Source organism: Notolepis coatsorum, assembly GCF_963971535.1.
Source record: "Notolepis coatsorum genome assembly, chromosome: 16".
In the NCBI taxonomy this organism is placed as follows: domain Eukaryota; kingdom Metazoa; phylum Chordata; class Actinopteri; order Aulopiformes; family Paralepididae; genus Notolepis; species Notolepis coatsorum.
The window spans coordinates 89,494,148-89,518,059 of NC_140180.1; the positions used below are offsets into that span (position 1 = coordinate 89,494,148).

Genomic DNA, 23,912 nt, shown 5'->3' on the forward strand with positions numbered 1-23,912 from the left:
GTCACCTATCCTGTGTTCCCCCCCCACCCATTTGACCTATCAAATGGGACCCCCCTCCTCCCCCTTTTCACTATATAGGGCTCCTCCCGACAGCATTCAGGGTCTCTACCTGGGCAATTTCAGCTGATCACCTTGGGCGAGAGCCTCAGCCATTCTCTCTAAATACTATGTGTATATTTCTATCTGTCTGGCTAATAAACCTTGTTATTAACTGGATCTCGGTTGACTGAGAACGTTCTTCAGGATATCCACAATATCCCACACCAGTAAACTAAATAGTTCACTGAGGCATTGTCATTAACGTTATCTAGCCGGCTAGCAGTAGCTACAGATAGCTCCTGATATCAATGTCTTATAACATTGATTCGATGCATATTCGAGCCCCTGGCTTGCATCGCATGAGGGCATGCTGAATGTGATTTGACCAAAGCAAAGTATACAAATAGCGCCGGAGAATCCTGGCTGTAGCTGGAGGCTACTAGAGTACACACAGACAGTGGAGCTGTTTGCAGATAGCCAGCATTTTGACTTGTTGTGTGGTGGCGATGTCTCGCAGATAATACAACTACAAGTATGATTATATAATATATATATTTTATTTAAAAAAAATATATATATATATATACATTTAAAAAAAAATATAAAACCAAAAACGATCGGTATCGGCCGATATGGCTCATAGACGGTGATCAGTGATCGGTATCAATTCAGTACGGGCTCTCTGAGCAAAGGAAGGAAGTGAGAGATATGAATGAGTAATGCTTGCTATGGTCGGGTAAATAATATGCTGATGTTATTGAACGTGTAATTATATAACGTTAATGCCACAAAACGAATGCCTTTGTTAATCATAAGTAACTTTGATGCAGTAGCGTGTGTGTGTGGGGACGGGGTTGTGCACGTCGCTTGACTGAAACTTTTCAAAGTTTGAACGTGTGGACCAGATTGATGAGACACAAATTGACGGATATTTATCGGCCACTGCCATCGGCAAATTTGAGCTTATCGGCCAATACCGATACCCGACCGATATATCGGTGCACCCCTAGTTGATACTAGGGATGCACCGATCCAACTTTTTCAGTCCCGATACCGATACCTGGGTATAGGGGGTGGACGGTATAAACGGTATATGGTATGAATTTGCTCTACGGTATGGATTTTGACTATACCTTGTAACCGGTAGAGCATAGGGCTGGGCGATATGGCCAAAAACGTTATCGCGATAAAATTATAAAATTATTTTCATATAACTCGATATCGATAATTATCGTCGGTATAATGTCTGTCAAGTTTAATTAACTTCTTATGCCCGGCGGCGAATGTCCCGAGAGTCGAGTTGATGTCGTCATCAGTCCGCGCACGTTAGCAGTTAGCCGACAAGCGGAGTATCTCATGACAATGTACTAAATATGACCCTAAAACACTCTCTTCCGCCCAATACATTGCAACGACGTCCACTGTATACCCCACACTACTATAAACGTGGCCTCAGAATTCACGCCACACACCCACTCGGCACGTAAATATATAAAATAGCGCCGTGCAAGCTAAATAGCCTAGCCAGCCTTGTTGTTGAGTCCTACCTCCGGGTCTCCTTCCGGGTCTTCTTCCGCTGTCGGCCATCTCCTTCACTGATTGGTTGTTAGTGCGTGTGCTCATATCCAAGCTTGGAAAATCGATATATCGAAACTTTGCGACCACGTTTCATGTTTATTTCGAGGAAATCATTTATGGCGATAGTTATCGTTATCGTTTTATCGCCCAGCCCTAGTAGAGCAGCTCTAAAATAGCAATGACGTCATGTAACCACAGCGCGACTATTTCACTCGCATTTGTCCCTAAAAATAGATAGAATTAGTCATAGATAAGATATGTGCAAACTGGAAAAAGTTATTTAGGAGGCTCCGCGCAGTGGGCGTGTCAACACGCAATTGTCATTTCATAATAAACACATATCACCACGGCGCACAGCAAGTTTCAATTTCAGTTCCTGGCATTTTTAACCAGTGGAGAAAGGTAAGAGATTTCCCTATCGTTTTTCTTATATGAATTATTCTATGTTAATAAAACATACCTGGTGATCAACTACAGTTTGCTGTGAACATTATGATATGTGTAGTGTTCTGACGGCTGGGCAGCAGGAGCTGGATGCTGGATTTTGCGAGAAGCATGCAGCTGCAGAGCCGTAGAGCGGGACCGCTGTGCCTGCACAGTGCAATTCTCCAATTCAGCCATTGGCAATTCAGCCGTTGGGTGGGGGGCGCTGTTGAGCGGGCTTGTGACCGGACCTGAAAGCGCCCCTGCTCTGCGGCTCTGCAGTTGCATACTATTGGGATTCGTTGGCAGCACGGAGTCTCGATTCGAGACTTATTTTATTTGGAATATAATGACTGTATACGCAACAGTAGCCTAGTTTTAAGTTAAAATATTATAAATCTACATGCCTTGAGGATGTCATTCTTTATATAGCCTGCCTATCAGGCAAAAAAGATTATTCTAACGGAAACACTGATACCGTGATATATACCGTTACCGTCTATGCTTCAAATTATACCGTGATATAAATTTTAGACCATACCGTCCACCCCTACCTGGGTATCGGCCAATACCGATACCAATCCGATACCCATTGTCCAATTTTCTTTTCCAAAAAGGTTTTAAAAAATAAAAATGTTATCCACGTTTATTTTTTTTATATATTAAAATATATTTTGTTTTTAAGAATTGTAAAGGATCACACGTGTGTTTTTGATTTGTTGTAAACAAAGACAGAAATAAACTTCATTCATTCAATTAACACTTTGATTGCCTAAGGTTAAATTCATGATATACCATCCGTTGCCAGCTCTATTTAACATGGAGAAGTTCCCCTTCTTTGCAGGGCTATAACTTTTTAAATTCTATTGCTAGATTGCCATTATTAGGGCCCATTCAAGGTCCTATATGTATTGTTCATGGTGTAGCAACGTTAAACTTTTTCATTCACATATTCATACTAAAATACGATCTAAAGTATAAGTATGTTTTCATCTCTTTCTGCAGCTTTCTCCAGAACGTGATTTATAGCCCCAAATGCATTATATTGATGATGAAATACAGTTTGGTAGGAATCTGTGCGAGATCAAAAAATTCAATTGGACGTACTTCTAGAAGTTTCTACGTATCATCTGATGATGACCGGATGGGCGGGGGATCGTTTATAATTCCGTGGGCAACGTTATACCATTCATCTAATGTGGGTCAAATGTTCATCATAGCAGTTAGTGTCGAACACGGTAATATTACACGCTAAAACTCACCCCAGTCTCCGCGGGCCGTTGGGCGATCAGCGTGGGGTAGACAGTTTTCCATTATGGGATGTCGAAATACCCGGTCCATTTCCAGGTTGTATAATAGTATATACGTCCAAATCATGTTGTTTTTTCGAGTTATTTGCAGCGATCGATGTTCACTGTGTGAAGACTGAGTCTCTCTAACATTAGCGAGTGCCCGGACCACATATGGAGTGAGTCCTGCCGGGTTAAAGGTGGACATCCGTTTTTTTGATCTGCCGATCGGCCACCAGATGGCGGTCTTGAACCGCTAGAGGATTGAGAGGAGATCAGAACTGTGTGTGAAGGCTGGAGAGGGGAAATATGATTCCGATCACAGATTTTTGAAATATTGATATCAAAGACGAGTTCCGGCGTCCTCGGCAACTTGAGCATGGCGGGGAATGACGAGTTCCGGCGTTTTCGGCAGTTAAAGTGTTAATAAACTGTATGCCTCACTGTCACTGTGTGGAAGAGACTGGGATCATTCTTTTGTGCAAAGCAACATCAGGCTTGACTTAAAACATTACTTTCCTAACTTAGTGAAACTAAATGTAACAAATTAACACAGATATAAATGCACTGAATGGTTATTTATTATTAAAAGAAAAAATTATGATAATCCGATATATATATATTTTTTTACCGATACCCGATCCAGCTATTTTACTGATATCGGCGGCCGATACAGATATCGGAACGGTGCATCCCTAGTTGATAAGTTTTATGAATCCAGTTCCATGCAACTCCTTACCCCAGCTGAAGGGCATGCCACCTGATGAATGGCCTGAGGACATTGGAGCGGGTCCCAGTAGACCAGGGGACATGTTGGGTGTCTCCAACAGAGACCCGATACTGATAGGAAGGACAGACGAGCAGAGAATCAGAGCATTGAAGAAAAACCTTGATCTCCAACAGAGACCCGATAACGATAGAAAGGACAGATGAGCCGAGAATCATTCTATTGAAGAGTAATATTAAAATAATAATTGTGATTATATGTATGCGTTACAAACCTTCCGTTTGGGGTCCTTGCTGGCTCCCAGTCTGGATACCTAATGACAGATAAAGCAAATGTGCTCGTATTATTTCTTATTTGTCAACATTTTAAAGCTGCGATAAAGACTTTGACAACTAGAGCCATGAGTCGCCACTATAAACAAACTTAAAACGAAAGCCTCTTCACACATCAACATAAAAATGTCTCGTCAGCACAATCTTCTTGTAACAGATTGTTTTTGTGCATGGATTACTACAAAACATAGAACTTTCTCTTGGGCATTTCCTGGTTGATAAACAGAGTAGACAAATACTTCACCTACCTAGTACCTACTAGAGCTGTCCCCGAAGCCTGTTTTTGGGATTCGAACATTCGCCAGGGTTTTTCAAACGGACGTTAGAACCATCGTTTTTAAATCATGCAAAAAATTTGCTCCTAAATAATTTTTCTGGTTCAGTACGGTCGAGTCTTGACTTTAGGCACATTAACACATAACGTAGCGCATATGCGCAGATTGCTGCGGTTATTAAGAGTACCGGTAGTAGTACCTACTTACTGGTCACAGGAGGCTTCAATAACGTTTAGATGGTAATCCATTTTGTGAATACATTTGTTGAAACATCTTTATTGGCCAACGGCTCCTGCTATATTAACACATTGTGCGCCATAAACGGCGTAAGTCGTTATTGCCCGCCATGCGTTGAACGCCAACACCGGCGTAAATCGGTTTTGGGATCAATATTTAATTTTTTTTGCCATGGCATTCATAATTCATCCAGCCTCCCTCCGGACTGCAGCGGCACCCTGTCTGAGATTGCAACGCCTCAATACCGCCGCCTGGTGGATGGTCGGGCGAGTTACACTCACGCCAAACCGGAAGTGGCGATCGGTGCATCGAGGAAATCCCTCCGGCAGTCATATCTTGTTACGTGGGTCCAGACCAGGGGTCGGCAATCTGTGGCTTTAATTATTATTATTATATATTTTTTTTAATTATTTTGTTCTCTTATTTTGGAGATCGGTGTCATACTGTGACACTGAAATGAAAAAATATTTCATCAACTAAAATATTTAGTCAACTAAAATATTTCATCAACTAAAATATACAGTACGTAACATCACACCCTGCACCTCTCCCTGCCGTCTGCAAGTGGCTAATCTTGAGTTTCCGACCCCCCAGTAAGCTAACCATGGATAAATCCAAAAAAAGGAAAGTCTGAGAAAAATAGAGGGTTTAATTGAGCGTGGACAGATTAATTTGCTTTCACGACTAACGATGCAGGCTTACCTGTATGCCTGATATGTGGTGAGAAATTAGCGAACAATGAAAAATTAACTTTTTATTTTATAGATTTTTCACAAATAAGGGAAGGACTCAAATAGAGCTGCATAGTTCAGGGTTTTATTTCAAAGTAGGTCTACACATGGTAGTCTTTTTTTCAAAGTAGACTACTTTTTATTTGATAAATGTTCCACAAATAAGGGAAGGACTCAAATATACCTGAATAGTTCAGGGTTTTATTTCAAAGTCGGTCTACAGACACCAGTGTTTTGTCTCCTCTTCTGTGTTTTATTTAAAAATAGGTCTACACACGGGGAACAAAATAACTGGGCGCCCATCGCCAAATGCGTGTAGATTTACCGTCTGGCGTCTAACAATAATAGTCTGCCCGCCAGCTGGCGTGTAATTCATATCGATACTCTTATTTTGAAAATCCTGTGCGGGTCTCATTGCCGCCCCAAGCGCAGCTCCAGTCATAATATCTGGGCTCCGGCAGCTAGCAACGTTCAGGTTCATATGATACTCTTATTTTGAAAAACCCTTAGCAACTCCGCGAGTCATATGATATCCGCCCACTCAGTGTTGTTTCTTGAAAACAGAGCAGCGTTGTAAACAGAGCAGCGTTAACACAGCAGTGCGCCTACAGACGTGAAATAAGTCTGCAATGTTTTTTTTCTTCTCACAACGAGTCCAATGCAGCTACATGCTTTGCACCGTCACTATTCCTTTATGCCCACATCGCCCGAAATTAACGTTTATGTACCAATCACTACAACGAAAACGTCAGCTAACAAGCTAATCCTGATGATCAGACGAGGCAGAGCCACAGTGAACAGCACAGAGGAAAGGGAAATGGGGGGGGGGGGGGGGGCACCCTTCCCTGTGTGTGTGTGTGCGTGCGTGCGTTTGGAAAGACGACGGAGTCACTAGTCAGGACTCAGGACAGGAGTATATTATAGTAAACTGAGGATTACTGAGGATGGACAGATAATGTTGATATTCAAATATAAAAATGTTTGAGAGGAGTGGAAGTTTGAAGACAGACTACAATATGATGCGGGGGTGGTGAGTTGAAACAGTGTGTGTGTCCCGACCCCACTTCTATGTTTCAATAAATTATTTGCATTTTAAAACTATTAACGCTGACTCATTCCTTCAGTCCACTCAAAATTATGCTAATATTCCTTATGTTGTTTATGATATTAATTGAAAATAGCATATGAGAGTATTATATGTAATAATAACACATGGCGATATACTAAAAAGCTATTTATAATTTTTGGCTAGTAAAAAATCTGCCCGGCTGGTACTTTTAAAAATCTACCAGCCAAATGGCTGGTAAGTCAAAAAGTTAAGTTTGTTCCCTGTCTACACAGCCAGTCTTTTTTCTCCTCTTCATAAGAGTTTGAGGTTTTCCTTTGTTATAACAGGTAAAAACAGCAATAAAAAGTAAATTTCTCTTTTTGTTGCTTTATAATTCCATTAATGCAACAAACTGTGTGCTATAAGTATAAAGTATAATAAATCGCAAATTACTTTAGGTATGCAATTGTCAGGCATTTTATGCTAAATGTGGGGTATGCTTGGGGATATATAAAACGTTATACCCCGTTATCTTCATTTTAAGGGTAAATAGATTGTGCGGCTCCCTGAGCATTTAATTTTGTGGGGGGGGGGGGGGGGGTGGCTCTTTTGATAGTAAAGGTTGCTGACCCCTGGTCCAGACAAACACTAGAGTGCAATTGGGTCGCTTTCGAAACGCAATAATCGATATGATTTCGGCGTTTATTGCGCCATACAAACCGGAAATGGATCTAGGAGATCGACGTCAAATAATTGGGATCTTTTTCCTCCAGTCTCATCGGCAAACGGTAAGGGCTTGTGTCCATAGCCGACGTTTTATGAGTTGTCAGCTCCTTTGTCATTCATTTCTATGCTGGAGAAGCGTCAGGCGCGCTCCTTTTCCCAGAGCCGCGCCTCACGTTTTATGAGCTCTCGACGGCAGCGTTTTTGGCGGAGCGCTCCCAGCTCATAAAGTTGAAACTAGTTAAACTTTTTTTGGAAAGGAGCATCAATGTAACTCATCGAGAAAGGGGCGGAGCCGCGAGCTCTGGGGAGACCCAGAAAGACGCTCAAAGCCTTTTTTTCTTCTTTTTTCAAAGCGGTCCGCCTTGAAAAAAAGGCTTTGAGTGGACACATAGCCTAAGAGGTCACTAATTTTCAGCCCGATTGTCCATTTCTTTTTTTTTATCCACTTTCTCTTTATTTTTCTCCCATCCCAATTTCGCCTCGCCAATTCTCACTTCAATTCTCCCGTCCCCTGTCTCGAACGTTGCTAGACTATGCCTCCCACTGGTTGGCTGCAGTGAGGACCAAGCCTTGCATCACGTTTCCCCTCCGGTACACGAGGAGGCAGCTGTCGCATCTTTTCACCTGTACAGCGTGATCTCTCAGTGGTGAGGAGTAACACGTGGGAGGCTCACGCTGCCCCCGGTGCTTCCCGATTCTGCTGTACAGGCGCACCAACCGACCTGTAGGAGTCGCTGTCCACAACGTCCAATCCCCACCCACCAGCTTTCCCACCCCTAACACTGCCAATTGTGTTAGTATGAACGACCAGCCAAGCTGGTAGCAACGCCGAGAGCTGGGCTCGAACCCAGCATCTCCTGCGTTAGTGGCGAGCGCCTTGTCCACTGCGCCACTTAGCCGCCCCCGATTGTCCATTTCTTTGTAAATAAAGCAGTTACTGACGATCAAGGAATTATAAACGCCCCCCCCCCCCCCCCCCTTTCCTTCACGCATGATGAAGCATAATGTATACCGATCATATACATTTGAATTTTTTAATATAGCGTGTATAGGAAAAAAACGCCAATCGATAATCTATTATATGCGTCAGGGCCTATAACTAGCGTTTTTGGAATTACAGCAGAAAATCTTAAAAACATACTTATATCCTCGACGGTATTAACACAATGTATGAATGAAAAAATATAACGTTCCCACATCCGGAACGATAGATAATCGATGTTGAATGGGCCATAGTAATGCAGATATAGCTATAATATTTTAAATAGCCCTGCAAAGAAGGTAAACATCTCCATAGGCTTACAGCGGTGGCAGACTGGGTATAATGATGGGCACAATGCCCGGCGCCCAATGTGTTAACGTTAGCCAGCTAAACGTGAATAGCTTAATTAACGTGCATAACATACCTGTGTAACGTTAAGTAACTTGTGTTCCGCAGGGAAAGTTCAGCATAGGCACGCGGGGGCATTTGCATAGGCACAGGGGGCAGCAGTAAAAAAATAAATAAAAAATTTAAATATATAGTTTTTTTTTATATATATATATATATATATATTATAGTGAAATATTTTGCACTGTTGTCGCATTTATCTTGTTGAAATCCTCCCACAGGTTATTTTTACGACCACATATTTAATTGAGACCCTTTGTTTATTATTTCAATTTAGCTGGAAATACATTGCTACATCATTCAGTAACATTTGCAGATCCTTATAACAAAAACATTATTACAGTCACCATTGTGACCAGTGGGATTAATCAACAAATTGTATTATTTATTTTTCTATTTCATTGAACATTGCACATGTTAAGCCATTTTTTTTTACTCAAAATGTGAGTATTACCAAGTCAACTTGTGTTCTTAAAACAATGACAATAAACATAGTTTTATTAGGTTGAAATAATGTGGTTGTGTAGTTATTTTTCTGTTAACTTATTATGGATTGAAAACTGAAAACCTTAATGCACAGTAACTGAACTCAATATTTTGAAGTTCTGGTAACTTATTAAGTTATTATTATTTATTTTTTTACATTGTAGTCTTGCGATCAATCAAAACTTATTTACACGATATACCTCACATTCACCCTCCATTCACATCCTGGTGTTCTCCATTAGGCCTGTAGGTGGAGCTATGACAGCACACGTACAGTACACACACCGATGGTGTGTGATGTGTCCAAAAATGAATGGGCAAATGTGAGTGAAATGGTCGCACTGTATGCAGCTGTTTGTCTGCATTGCATCCCCCCCCCCAACTCAGATTTAGGGTTGATACAACCATCATAATAATATTGTTAACACTTTAATCGCCGATGACGTGTTTAGACGTCATTCCTAGCCATGCTCATTCTGCCGAAGACGCCGTAACTCGTCTTTGATATCAATAATTCAAAAATCTGTGATCGAAATCATATTTCTCCTCCGGAGACATGAGATGTACTGGTAAGCTCCACTCAACTGTCTAACGGTTCAAGAGCGCCATCCGGTGGCCGATCGGCAGACCGGCCAAGAGGGAGGGGCGCGCCAAACAGGAAGTGCTCATCCATAATCCGTCCGGGCACTCGCGATCGGTAGCCGGACCCCATCTCAACACACTGGATAATCAATCGCTCGCCCTAACTCAATAAACAACGTTATTTGGACGTATATAGTATTATACAACCTGGAAATGGTTCATCAGGATCAACATCCCATAATCGAAAACTGTCTACTCCACGCTCATCCCCCAACGGCGCGAGGAACATACGGTAAGATCCAGCGTTATTTTCTAACGTATTCCATATAAACTGCTCTGATGACCATATGACCCACACTAGACGAATGGTATAACGTTGCCCACGGAATTATAAACGCCCCCTCGCCCATCCGGTCAATATCAGATGATACGTAGTAACTTCTAGAACCACGTCCAGTTGAAATTTTTCATCTGGCAACGATCGCTACCAAACTGTATTTGATCATCAATATAATGCATTTGGAGCTATAAATCAAGTTCTGGAGAAAGCTGCAGAAAACGATAAAAACATACTTATACTTTAGACCATATTTTAGTATGAATATGTGAATGAAAAAGTATATCGTTGCTACACCCTGAACAATGGATATAGGACATTGAATGGGCCATAATAATGGCAATTTAGCAATAGAATTTAAAAAGTTATAGCCCTGCAAAGAAGGGGAACTTCTCCATAGACAAATAGAGCTGGCTAGGGATGGTAAATTATGAATTTGAACCATTATGAATTTGAACCATGGCGATCAAAGTGTTAATAATAACAATAATGATGTAATAATGTAAAAATTATCATAAAATACCTGATTATGAGAAATAAAATTACGATGCATGGAATATTGTTGAGGCACACTAGTTACAATTATATTTCAAACAGGCACTCCATGTCAAAAAGGTTGCTGACCCCTGGACTAGACTGTTGTTATGTGTGTGTTCGCGCGTGACTTTCGAATTATTATTTTCTTAATTTTTCTCCTCCTTTTTTCAGTTTTTTTCTCCCATCCCAATTTAGTCGTTATGCCAATTCGCCCCTCCCCTTCCTGGTCGTTGCATGCATTTGCCCGCCACTTACCGGTCTAGGGAGGGTTGATAGATACTATCACATGTCCCCTCCGATACATGCAGAGTCAGCCAGCCGCTTCTTTTCACCCGACAGCGAGGACTCTCACTGGGGGAGCGTAACGTGTGAGAGGCTCACACTACTTCCCCCAGTTCCCTCCCTCGCTGAGCAGGCGCCCCGACCGACCTGTAGGAGTCGCTGTTTACAACGACCAGGATACACACCCCGCTGGCTTCCCACCCGCTAACACTGCCAATTGGTTAGTATGGACGACCGACCAAGCCGGAGGTACCGCTGACAGCTGGATTCGATACCAGTGTCTCTGCGGTAGTAGGCAGGCGCTTAGTCCGCTGCGCTACCCAGCCGCCCTGACTTTCGAATTATTGTAAACACAACATAGTAGGGCCTACTGTGATATTCTGATACATCACATTCTTATCAGAATATTAATAAAATAAATTCAAAAGCAGAGGTTCGAACCCATTAATTAAGATTTGAATGCCAACGTAACAAACAAAGATCCGAACATTCGGGCTCAGCCCTAAAACAGAGTAGGCAAATACTTCACCTACAAACACAATACTATTCAGACAGCACAATATCGAAAATGTTTTAGATGCATAGGTTTATAAAATAGGCAGAGCTGAAGTGTGGGTTGTTTGAAGAGGTCATTGTTCATTGATGAGTGTGGCCATAGGAGGTTTTTAAAATGTGAAAAATATTACAGCTTTAAATCATCACTATATGATACGTCAACTTTCACCGACATGTCATCCTCATAATTCATAGACAAAACTACATGTGTGTGTAACTGAGTCACTTACATTTGGAGGAGCTGCCTCCGGTTTTCAGAGTGGCGTAACCCATTGGTATGTTGATTCCACTCCTAAAGATACAAACAGCAGATTAATGACACATTCAAATGCAGAATAGACCGATTTCCCCCGGGCCTCAATTATAGCAATGAAAATCCCAAAATGTTAGGATTCTGGGTAAAAAATAGACTTAACTTGGAAGATACAACCTAAACCAAAGCAGATGTATCCCAAACTAACCATGGCCAAAGTATGTGGTCTATAAGTACGAGACACTGAAGACATTTGGCTGGGGGAAGATAAGAAAGCATAACCTTCATATGGGTAGGAGATGCAGCTTTAAAACAGATTTTTCCTGGGCAATTATCTAGTGAAAATTGGATATCAAGTCAATGGAAAGCATAATGATGAGTGAAGATTACCAATACAATAGTCATGGACTGAAGTAGACTGAAGGCAATACATGAACTGAGCTGGACTGGAATCAATGAATGTGAAGATTTTACAAGTTAATCCGAGAGGGAAAGAAAAGGAAGGAGGTTGGGCTGGTACTCACCATGGTGGAATGAACGTCAAAGTCACAAAGAGAGCAGACATGTGGAAACATGGAGGGTGTGACTCCCAAGAAGTCTTGGATTTTGCCGTGTGACGGGGAGCCAATCCTCCTCTGCATAAAGACAGCGTTGGACGAAGGGCCAAGCCCACTGTAGGAATCATGGCGGGAAAGCTCAGAATACGGCCTCTCCCTGCCCCCGGTACCGCCGTTGTTGTTGTTGTTGTTGCCATAATCTAAGTCGTAACCCCGGGCGGAAGGGGTGTCCTGCATGGAACCATAGCCAAAGTCCTCGGGCGGGGGGGCGCGAGCTGAAGACTGGCCCATGGAGTGACCACCCATCCTCCCCATGGGCATGTCCTCCCAATCCTCCCTGCCACCTCGGTAGGATGGGTCAGAGGAGGACATGGGAGGCAGGTCTCTGGGGTTGCCCGCCATGCGCCTGTCCCCGGGGTCTCCTTTACGGCTCTTAAGCTGCATGAGTATGTGCGGCAAAGTCTCCACACTTATGTTCTCCTCTGGGATCTGTGTCAGAGCGTCGAGGTCGGCGGGCGAAAGCCCCAAGCTGGCTAACAGCTTCATGGTGCTGCCAAGATTGCTGCCACTGCGACGGGACAGCTGGGAACCACGGTCCTGGCCTTCGCCGCCACCGCCCCCCATGCGTCGGTTAGGGGGACCGGAACGCTGCTCAATCATGCTGAAGTTCAAGGTCTCCGCAGCAGCCAGGAGCCCGTGTCCCACGGCAAAGCCTTTTTGACCACCGTCCGACAGGTTCTTCTGGGACATCGCCTCACAAGGTGGCCGTGTTCTCTAGCCTGAGGAGGTATAAAGATGCAGAATAAATCTGGGGGTCAAAAATGTAAGTCTCTTGTTGTTTGAAGGAGTGGAGGGGAAGATTATTTCCTCGGCCGTGTAAAACTGTAAAGAATGAAATCAGTTTTAAGTCAAGGACAACTTTTCTTCGGTTACACACAGGGCTATTTCGTTTCGTTTTCAGGGTTAGTTTTCGCTTTCCAGAACGCAACGTAATGGCAGGCAAGTTAGACATTGGTTTTGCCTCCTGAGCACAGTGATGTAGTACAATGCAAAAGCAGTAGGTGGCAGTAGGTGGCAAACATGAAGGCAATTTTCAACCAATCAGAAGTTGAATGTGCCAATACACTTCCTGCAAAAAAAACAACAAACCACCATCTTTAAATGCCTCGCGTGAGCCCATTTAGCCAATGTAACATTTATTTTTCAGCAAAGAAAGTGCAATAAACAAAACGGATACATTCACTGTGTGTTCTTACTCATTTGTTGATGAAACAAAACTAACTTCAACACAATTGACCACCAAGAGCGGATAGTTTAGTCTCACAAAAAGATCTCTGATGTTAGCTACATGCTAACGTGAATGGAATATGCCAGTACAACAGTATAGCATTGTGGCTAGCAGCTAACGTTAGCTCACGTTAGCCAGCCAGCACCAAACTGATGATATCAGAAGCTATCAGTAGCTAGATAACATTAGACAATGCCTCATGTATTAAACAAAGGTGAATAGATGACTGGGTCATTTTGTTTAATGCTTGTTAAGATTGAAAGAGGAGCTCTGAGCTAACAGGGTCTGGTAGCTAGGTAGCTACGGCAGACCAGCTAACGTTAGCTCACGTTAGCCAGCTGCTCATGCAATCGTTAATGCTAGCAGAATGAATGGATGTAAACTTTATTTAACAGATTGCAGAATGGGTACAATACAATACGGCTCAATACAAACAATTGTTAAGGGAATGCAGACTGTTGTAGCTTGGACTGGGCTCCTTATAACAATAACTTGACAACACACGGTAGATGCAGCTATTTGGGACAGCTCTGCTGTCTGTCGTCACCGGACGTTGGTGAGGGCACGCAGATGTCGGTATCTACTGCGCATGGGCGTTGAGCAACAACGGCTCCGTATCGCGCAGATTACATGACACGTTGTCGCCGTCGGCGAGTATCCAAAACGGAAATACAATTTCAGCGTTGCCAGTAGGGCAACGCGTTATCCTGCCAAAACGGCATTTCTATTTAACTAGGACAGCAAACGTAATCATTCAGCAACAAAAACAAAAACCCCAGTGTAACCATGGCCTTTAGGTGGAATGTCGTATCTCAGCTGAAACACAACGAGGTGTGAACATTCTTGAATGCTGCCTTCACAGAGCAAACAAGAGGCAAATGGAGACGGTGCATTTATAGCCATGGAAGAAAATGAACAACAATTCCACAACAGTCAACTGGACAGTTAGGCCTATGCTACACGTATGAAGTAAGAAACAAGGAAGCAATTAAAAAGCTATGAAGAGAAAGGTAACTTAGTATTAGGAAGAGACAGGGAGAGACATAAGCTATCAAGATTCAGAATTGACCTCTCATACAAGGAGAAAGAAGATACAATAAAATGTAGGGCATTGATGTGACCAGAAGACGATGTGACATAATTGAGACCATCTTCAATGAGAAAGATCGATATTGGAAATTAAAAGTCACAAATCAATCAAGAGAAATAACTGACAATGTATGAATCACCAAATACAATGTGAATATATGACTCAATCTGTAAGGGTTATATGCAGACCGAGAACTTGGCCGATACCAAATCATGAAAGTGTCCTAAAGCACTGAAAGAGATGATGCAGGCCTTGGAAACAAGGAATTGGTTCACCTGAAAATAGGCTTACAACACCGTCTTGTGCATTTCATGTAACGTTAAGCAGATAGCCATGTTAAGCTTAATTTATACTTCTGCAGAAACAGAGCGCAACGCTGTAGAAAAGGCTTTCAAGACACCACACACGCCTCCTGAAAGTTTGAACTACCACAGAGATAATGATTGGCCTTGAGAACAATGAGGCAGGATTTCCCATGTAATCACACAATCTAGAATCTGTATCATCAACTAAACAATGATGGTTTCAGTGGAAGCTGGCAAGGCACATTAACAGTACCACCACTTATTATCCACTATTGCAAAGATTAATAAGAAGAATGTCATTCTTAATTATTCAGAAAAGATTTCCATGCACCTATGCTGGAAACTGCACTAGACCTAAAATACTAGACCATTATCCTTGTACGAAATAAAGCTATTTGTAAAGAAATCTTTCTTTCATTTAAAATGTAGTCTTCTGAGGCTAGTTTTGAATTTGACATGGTAGCAGACTAGCAGCTTCCTTGTTGACTAGAAACAAGGCAATTGTCTGCAAGCCTGGTGCACTAACTTGAATGATTTGGTCTAGTAAATAAATATAAATAAGTTCATTGTTAGCCCATTTATTTGCATGCTATAGTTTGTTGTTAGGCTATCACCCTATTTATTTAGAATATAGTCAATTAGGCTAATTAATAACCTAATTACAGAAAAATTGAGGTTGCTGTTATTTAGGCCTAATCATTGTAATTATATTTAAATAATAATTTAGCCTATGTTTGCTCATGATATTGTGCATTATCGGGACATCCTCAATTAATAAGAATCAAACTCCTCACCGGGTCTTTACAAAGACCCAAGAGATGGACAGTAATATCATTCATGTTGTAATATATAGCCTTTATTTTCAGATAACAATATTTGTATACAAAGAAGGAATACCGCAAACTCAATGTAGCTCAATGTAGAGCTGTACTGTACCCATTCTGCAATCTGTTAATAAAGTTTTCAATCAATCAATCAAACTCCATTTAGGACCCTGTTAACACTTTGAGCGCCACGCCGTGTTTTCCTTTTTACCCCCTTGAATGCCACGGTCCACTCCCAATGTTAACGTTAATATCGCCTAATCTATGTTTTAAATTATGGCTATGTGTCTAATCTGCCCGTCGCTTATCAAAGAATCATTTTCCAGTCAGTGTTGTCAAGGCAGATTGGTTTTTTATCGCTTCATTTCCGTTTGAGAGCATTTTGAAAAGCACCCGTTTTCAGGTGAAAAACAGCCCATTCTGTGATAATCGCCTTTTACTGGAATATTCCAGAACGTTGATATTTTGTCGGCCTATTTATGAATCGTTTTCAAATAAACGCTAGATGATCAATAGTATACGTGCACGCACGTTCGAGCCGCGCGCTGATAATAGCTGCTTTCATTTCCTCATGGATTTTACAGTGAAACAGATAGAGCACATATCACAAAAAAGCTTATATCTCCTCGAAAACTAGTCTGATTATCCTAACACTGATAACATAGATTCCTTACCCGACATCAGATGGTATCCAAATGGTATATTCCAATTCCTGATCACCATTAGAAAAAATCGATAAGTATATAGATCTAACGTGTATACAGTAGAACTCATGATCCGCGGGGCTCAGAGGATCCAGAATGAACTCTGGTAACTCCGGCTGCATCAGTGGACTGGAAAATGTGGACTGGAATTTTTTTTTTCCCCATCCATTTTCATTGAGTCCATTCCAAAAGGGTGATTTATCATCTGGGAGACGATAGGGGGTGCTTTTTTCACATCTGATCGCCGGCGGCCCTTGGGTAGGCTAGGGTAGGCTCGCGTGATGCAATATGATTTCAGATCACTAAAAAAAAATAATAATAATTCCGAGAAATCTCGTGAGTGGCTTTCAACGTAACTATCGTAAACACGAGATTAGCCGTGAGTGGTGCTCAAAGTGTTAAAACTGTTCACTCTCTCAACCGGTGCCCCGTCGATGCTGAGGGGGCTGTAGTCCCTGACCCCCGACCTCCTAAAGTCCACAATCATCTCCTTTGTTTTGCTGACGTTCAGGGAGAGGCTGTTCTCCTGGCACCATCCCGCCAGGACCTTGACCTCTTCCAGGTAGGCCCTCTCGTCGTTTGCAGAGATCAGGCCCACCACTACTGTGTCATCAGCAAATTTGATGATTGTGTTGTTGTTCCGCTGAGCCACACAGTCATCTGTGTACAGGGAGTAGAGGAGGGGACTCAGAACACAGCCCTGGGGGGCCCCTATGTTGAGGGTGATGGATGAGGAGGTGCAGTTGCCTGCTCTCACCACCTGGGGTCTGCCCGTCAGGAAGTCCAAGACCCACTGGCAGAGGTCATAGTTCAAGCCCAGGTCCCTGTGCTTGGCTATGAGTTTGGAGGGGACTATGGTATTGAATACTTTATAAAATGCTAATTGTAAATATGTTTGTCAATGTTAATAATATGCGAAAGTCCATATTACAGTTCTACTTTTGTTTTGATGTGTGAAGTGATGCTGCATAAGATGACTGCACTTAGCACTGACTGAGAAAGTAAATTCATTAATTGTACTGCCCATGAAATTGGCATTCATAGTTAGGGATGGGTACCGAATTCGGTACTTTTGAAACACGTCGGTACTACCGAGTATCGAATCAAGTGAGATACCCAAAAAAATACGTTTTTTTTTTAACTTTTTTCTTTTCATGTCAATGTTCACACGCACAATATATGCTTGCAGCTTACCTAGGATTTGACTTGATTCAACAACAAAGCAGTCCTCCAATGACAAGCCGAAAACTGTCGAAATTGTAGTTATTTGAAGTTTGGATTTTTTTTTTACGACTGAGAAAAAAGGTACCGTTGGGTACCAGTATCGATTCACAGGTACCGGTTCAAATGTGAAAGGTACCCATCCCTATTCATAGTCCTCTAGACTCAGAGGTGCAGCTGAGAGCGTCGTTTCTTGACTCTCAGCTGAGAGTGTAGTTTCTTAAAATTGTCAAGCTACAATTGTGCCTCAAAGCACCGGCATTTCTAAGCACTTTAAACTTACGCGAACTATAGCGCACATAAAGTCACGGAAACAGCTGTTAAACAACTGTTCTTGGAGGCGAACTGGGGTAGATGCGTGATTACGAAACCTAGCCGCATTTCTCGGAGACGCTCTCCGATTGGCCGACGCCTGTTTCTGCACTGGTTAAGCTTAGGCACTCTTCGAAGTTGGTTAGGTTAGAGTTTGTCTTAGAGCGTGACTGCAAGTTCTTTCGACGGTTAAGCTTAGGCACTCTTTCAAAGTTGGTTAAGGTTAGAGTTTGTCTTAGAGCATGGCGATAGAACGCCAGGTAGTTTGCAGGCTGTTTGACGTGGAAATGGGCAAAGACACAGCTCGTCACGGATTGGGCAAACGCGTCAGTGCCAATCAGAGAGCGTCTCCGAGAAATGCGGCTAGGTTTCGTAATCACGCTGGGTAGATAACTGGAGTAGATAAGGGGGGCGTACTAGCGTAGGTCAGTGGCCACTGGCCAATCAGAGCGCAGAACGCGAACGCGGAAGCACGAACTGGTTGGTATTCGAATAGACACGATCCGGTTTAAGGCGAGACACTGCAGGTGAATAGTCAAATATCCTTTTTTTGTTGATTGAGATTTTGTTATATTTTGCTTCCTAAACATGTCTTCTATGAAACTAATGACAATAAACGTCAATAACACACAGTTTAGTTGTTTATTTATTATTTACTTATTGCATCCATAAATGTGCACATATTTAATGGGGAAGTGCCTCATTTGCATATATAAACATAAATTTCAGAAAACTTGCAATATATTTTTTCTTAGTTTATATGTACAACAAATAACAAACTGGGAAAGTTTCATAGTGATATCTATTTAAATATGTTTTGCCTATTAGGGGGTACTACACTGTACTACACTGTTTGAAGCCTGTGTGTAGTTCTGTTCAGTTCAATAACATCATTATTATTATTATTCAGTTATCAGGCATGTGTTTAGGTTGTCTATTACTAATGGTTTGATTAGATATTGTGTTTGTAAATATCTGTTTCAAAAAAAAAAGTATGGCATTTTACAATACAGAACTTTGAAGGCGTTTTCCCAAAAATGAGTTTTAAGAGTTTTTCCTCATACTCTGAGCCAGAAATCTCCACTTCAGTAGCACTCACATACACCAAACCTTCCAGTTCTATTCATATCTATGTTCTGAGGGTATTTACAGAAGGGTTTGTTGATATCGCATTTATACCCTGATTTATATCACATTTTATTCCTAAAAACATGGCGAAATATGGAATTTTACCATAAAAATGGACTGAATGGAGTATTTTCTGATTTATGGAGTGATAAAAAGAGATATCCAAAATCCCCTCTGTAATAACCTTTGGCTCTAATATGTCAACAAAATGAAACTATAATTTTGAAAATGGCTTTATCCAATGTTCAGATTTCTGTCCTGGAATTATATGCAAATTAGTGCATATTTCAGTAGATAATGCCTCATTTGCATATTTAAACATACAATTTCAGAAAACGTGTAATACAAAAAAGTCTTGTCTTAATATAAGTAACCAACTGGGGAATTTTCATTGTGATATCTATTAGTTAATTTTTTTACCCTATTCACCTGTAGTGTCTCCCCTTAAGTCCCGGTTTATGTTGAGCTCCTATGGTGCTTGTAAAACAATAGATTTATATTTTCTTATTATGATAAATGCAGAGTTAAAATTATGAGTGTAATTTTCGTTTTGCAGAACGTTTGAATTCGCGCATTGTTTGGACTGGAGAAGATGCGCGCGCACGGTGCGGCCTAGCATACAGACAGCACGGATCTAACGTTGTTAGCTTCGTACAGCTTTGTAACGTAATAAGGCTTTAATTCAAACTAACAGTTAACGTGTGATGGACACATGCACCTTTTCGACCCTATACAATGTTGTAGTAGACAGTGGTGAAGACTCCAGAGAGGGCAAAACGACCACGACGATATGGTTCAAGTTAACGTTAGTTAATGCACGGTAGAAGAAACAATATATGTCCGTTACACAGATACTGCAATAGTATACGCTAACGTCGACCTACAGTCAGTAACTACAGAAGATTATATAGCATGATTTCTCAAAACCTAGTTAGCGTTAATTGAACTCGAGTCTTCTTCTTACCTTCGTTTCTGTTCAGTTAGATACGTTAGCTAACGTTAGCTAGCGTTACCTAGGTGCAAGACTAGGAAGTGTTTCCCGTCCACGATGTTCTTCTTCTTCAATCGGTTTAATGGCGGGTCGCGACCACAAGAGGCGCATACCGCCACCTACTGGAGTAGCCTCCAGCTGCACCTACTGTACTCTATATTTTACAATGTCCTTCTTCTTCTTCTTCTTCTTCTACTTGGATTTTACGGCGGTCCAAACAACTGTTTGGGGCATTACCGCCATCTTCTGGTATCCTTTACCGCCTACAATGTCCATTTCCTTCACCATCATGAAGTGCAGCTAATGCTGCTACTTCCTGACTGGGCCCCCCTCTATGAGACAATAGTACCCAGCTGCAGCTCCGGAGACCAGCGCTTACAAGCCCCGCACATACAAGCACCGCACATAGCAACCCCTCGCTTCCATTGGCTGATTTTGGTGACGTGATTTGGGTCCCACCCAATGGCTGAAGTTCTGCAGACGCCTCTCTGATTGGTTGGGCTCCATTTCTGCAGCCCCCTCTTTGATTGGTTGAGCGAAGCCCCTCTCTGATTGGTTTAGCTCGCCATGCGGTAAAATGCGGATGTTAATGTTATCATCTCAAGAAGATACAAATAAATATACTACCAGATTCGCGTTTATAACGTTATTTCGCGTGACTTCGCGGTTTATTCATAACGTTATGCACATTTCACAACACAGCCAGCTGTCAGAAACTGTACATTGTAACGTTATATGTTTATTCACGTAACGTTATTTCACGTGACGCGTTCAACTTGTTTACACTCCCCACTTACTGAAACTGTACCATGACGCACTCCCCACTTAACCCAGTTAATGCCTTAACTAGACAGTTAACAATATAACATTTAGATTAATTAACCCAGTTAATGCCTTAACTAGACAGTTAACAATATAACATTTAGATTAACACAGTTAATGCCTAACTAGACAGTTAACAATATAACATTTAGATAGAGAGGCTGGTGGTCAAGTCAAGAGTTTTATTTGTCACAAGTTGTTTATTTGCATACACGTTTATGGGACAGTTTTCTACACCTGACTGAACGGTCTGGGGACAAATGATTAAGGTGGGGTTACAATGATATCAAGGATGAATATGAAAAAGGGGATCTGATCTGATGGTACTTGTACTTTATAATGTGTTATATATGTATGTACATGGATTTTATGTCCGGATGGTATATCTATGGAATGGTCACTGTCTCTATCACACTCTCATATGTGCATGTTTAGCCGCATACAAGTATCTAGGATACACATATTCGTATGTGTACATAATAGGTTTACACACACTCATATGCACAAGGCTAAGTTATACATGTCAGGGGCACACATACATGCACATACTCACTTATAGGAAATAGGCATACACACACCTACATATACACATAGTTGAGGTATAGGCTCTCACTGACACATATGGGGGATATACATGTACATAGGAGACACACACATACGTAGCTGAGACGCACATATATATGCACACCTGAGATATACACTCACATAGGGGGCGGAGGCACACATGGATACGAGACACACACAAGAGATAGGAGTACAGTCGCATACCTGGAAGATGCACACACACACACATGTGAGGCATGTACACATGCTTACGTACACAGCCCTCACCCAACCCACCCAACCCCACCCCACCAACCTCCTCCAATGTACAGTTTCTACGCCAAATGTATATACACTCCTTTTCTGGACACTTTTGTATCACAAACAGTACTGTATTTGCAAATCTGATATGTCATAAATGTATAGATGTAGCAGTACTGTCTATCTGTATGTCATGTATGTCATATATGTTATGATGAATTGAAAATGGGGGACCCTGATGTAAACAAGATGAAAGTCTTTCTCTGGTCTGCATCCCCTTAACAATTGTATGTATTGAGATGTACTGTACTGTACCCATTCTGCAATCTGTTAATAAACTTTTCAATCAATCAATCAATCAATTCAATCAATCAATCAATACACGTACCCACATACATATGTTGGAGACACACATGCATGCATGCTATCATGCACACCTACATGTGTCTGGGATGCTTTCTCTCACATGCAATATGGAGAAGGGTGGCATCCCGATAGAGGATGCAGCACATACCTGCTCGCAGGTAGATCGGTCTACATGCAAAGTATATATATCAGGGATGTATACGCACAATGTATAGTATAGTATTTTTCTTTTTTTCGTAAGTCTTTTTTATTTTCCATGTCAGTTGTACCCATTCTGCAATCTGTTAATAAACTTTTCAATCAATCAATCAATCAATTCAATCAATCAATCAATCAATACACGTACCCACATACATATGTTGGAGACACACATGCATGCATGCTATCATGCACACCTACATGTGTCTGGGACGCTTACCGAACACTGTGACCTCATTTTCTTCTTCTAAATTCATGCTATATTATGTTATTATGTTATTTGATACTATCTTGTCTAGCACAGTCTCTGGAGCGTAACAGTAAGAAGCATTTTGTATGAAAGTATTCTGTACTTCTGTATGACAACTATTAAAGAACTTGAACTTGAACTTGAGTTGTTAATGTATTTGTATGAGTCCTTTACATGTTTTGTATGTTCTTACAAAAAAGAAAAAGGCAAATCTTGGAAGTTGCATATGGTGATGTGGAAAGAGATGTTTTGAATATTGGAGAGATTTGTGCAAAAAATATCAAAAAAAAAAAAAAAAATTAAATGCGGGTGGTCGTGCCCGCAAAGATGTGCATAATACAATAGTAATAACATATAATAGAATCCAATAGAACGACATTGTGCAATAAAACAAGTAAACAGAGTAGGGCATATCGGTATATGTACATAAGTTATTTACAGAGCATGGTAGGACATGCTAGGTCCTGTGGTAGTGCAATATTAGCTACGGATGAGGCACTGGGTCTTTATGTACATGCTATATTGGTGGTCAATGTCACTTCGGATTGCTACGACACATCTCTACTGCTTGTGACAGGCTGTGGTGCGTTCCAGACTTTACTCCTGTTGGGAAACTATAGCGATGGTCTGTGCTCACCACACTTTTCTTCGGCCTCCCCGCAGCGAGCCGTCGTCGACCCCCGAGCTTCATTTTACGACGGGCAACAGAGGTGGGTTGAGCCGCTATACTTGGCCCAGCACGGTTAGCGACTCGCCTGAGTGCGTGTGCACGTTTTGATGCATGGCTGATACCAGAGCGGCCGAAGGTGTGTAGCGCTGACAGCAGCTTGGAGGGATTCCCCTTCAGCTGATTGAAGGTCTTTATCATGGCTTTATCATCACCACCCTCTGTAGAGCCTCTTGCTCTGCCTTTGTGCAGCTGGATAACCACACAGACTTCACACAGACTGTCTGTACAATACTGCTGTAGGCCTATAATACTTATGTAAATAAGTAAGGCAATTGAAATATATCTGCAGTACAGCTCAATACACACAATTGTTAAGGGGATGCAGACCAGAGAAAGACTTCCGTCTTGTTTACATCAGGGTCCCCCATTTTCAATTCATCATAAATGTACAGTTCCCTCCCCCTTGTATATATTTACTGTATGTCACAAATGTAACAGTACTGCATGGTCTGCATCCCCTTAACAATTGTGTGTATTGAGCTGTACTGCATTCTG

The 23,912-nt window shown here is 41.7% G+C and overlaps 1 protein-coding gene across 1 annotated transcript in view; it reads right to left on the bottom strand.

Annotated features, from left to right (window-relative positions):
* The window catches only part of LOC311243051 (uncharacterized protein), a 96,953-nt gene extending 76,640 nt beyond the window's left edge, over positions 1-20,313 (bottom strand). The window contains exons 1-5 of the mRNA XM_084332122.1: positions 20,221-20,313; positions 12,352-13,163; positions 11,805-11,866; positions 4,331-4,369; positions 4,069-4,169 (exon numbers count right to left, since the gene is read on the bottom strand). Of these exons, the coding sequence (XP_084188248.1) occupies positions 4,069-4,169; positions 4,331-4,369; positions 11,805-11,866; positions 12,352-13,134 (985 nt within the window). The 5' untranslated portion in view covers positions 13,135-13,163; positions 20,221-20,313. The remainder of the gene's footprint in view (positions 1-4,068; positions 4,170-4,330; positions 4,370-11,804; positions 11,867-12,351; positions 13,164-20,220) is intronic.
* Between the last annotated feature and the right edge of the window lie 3,599 nt (positions 20,314-23,912).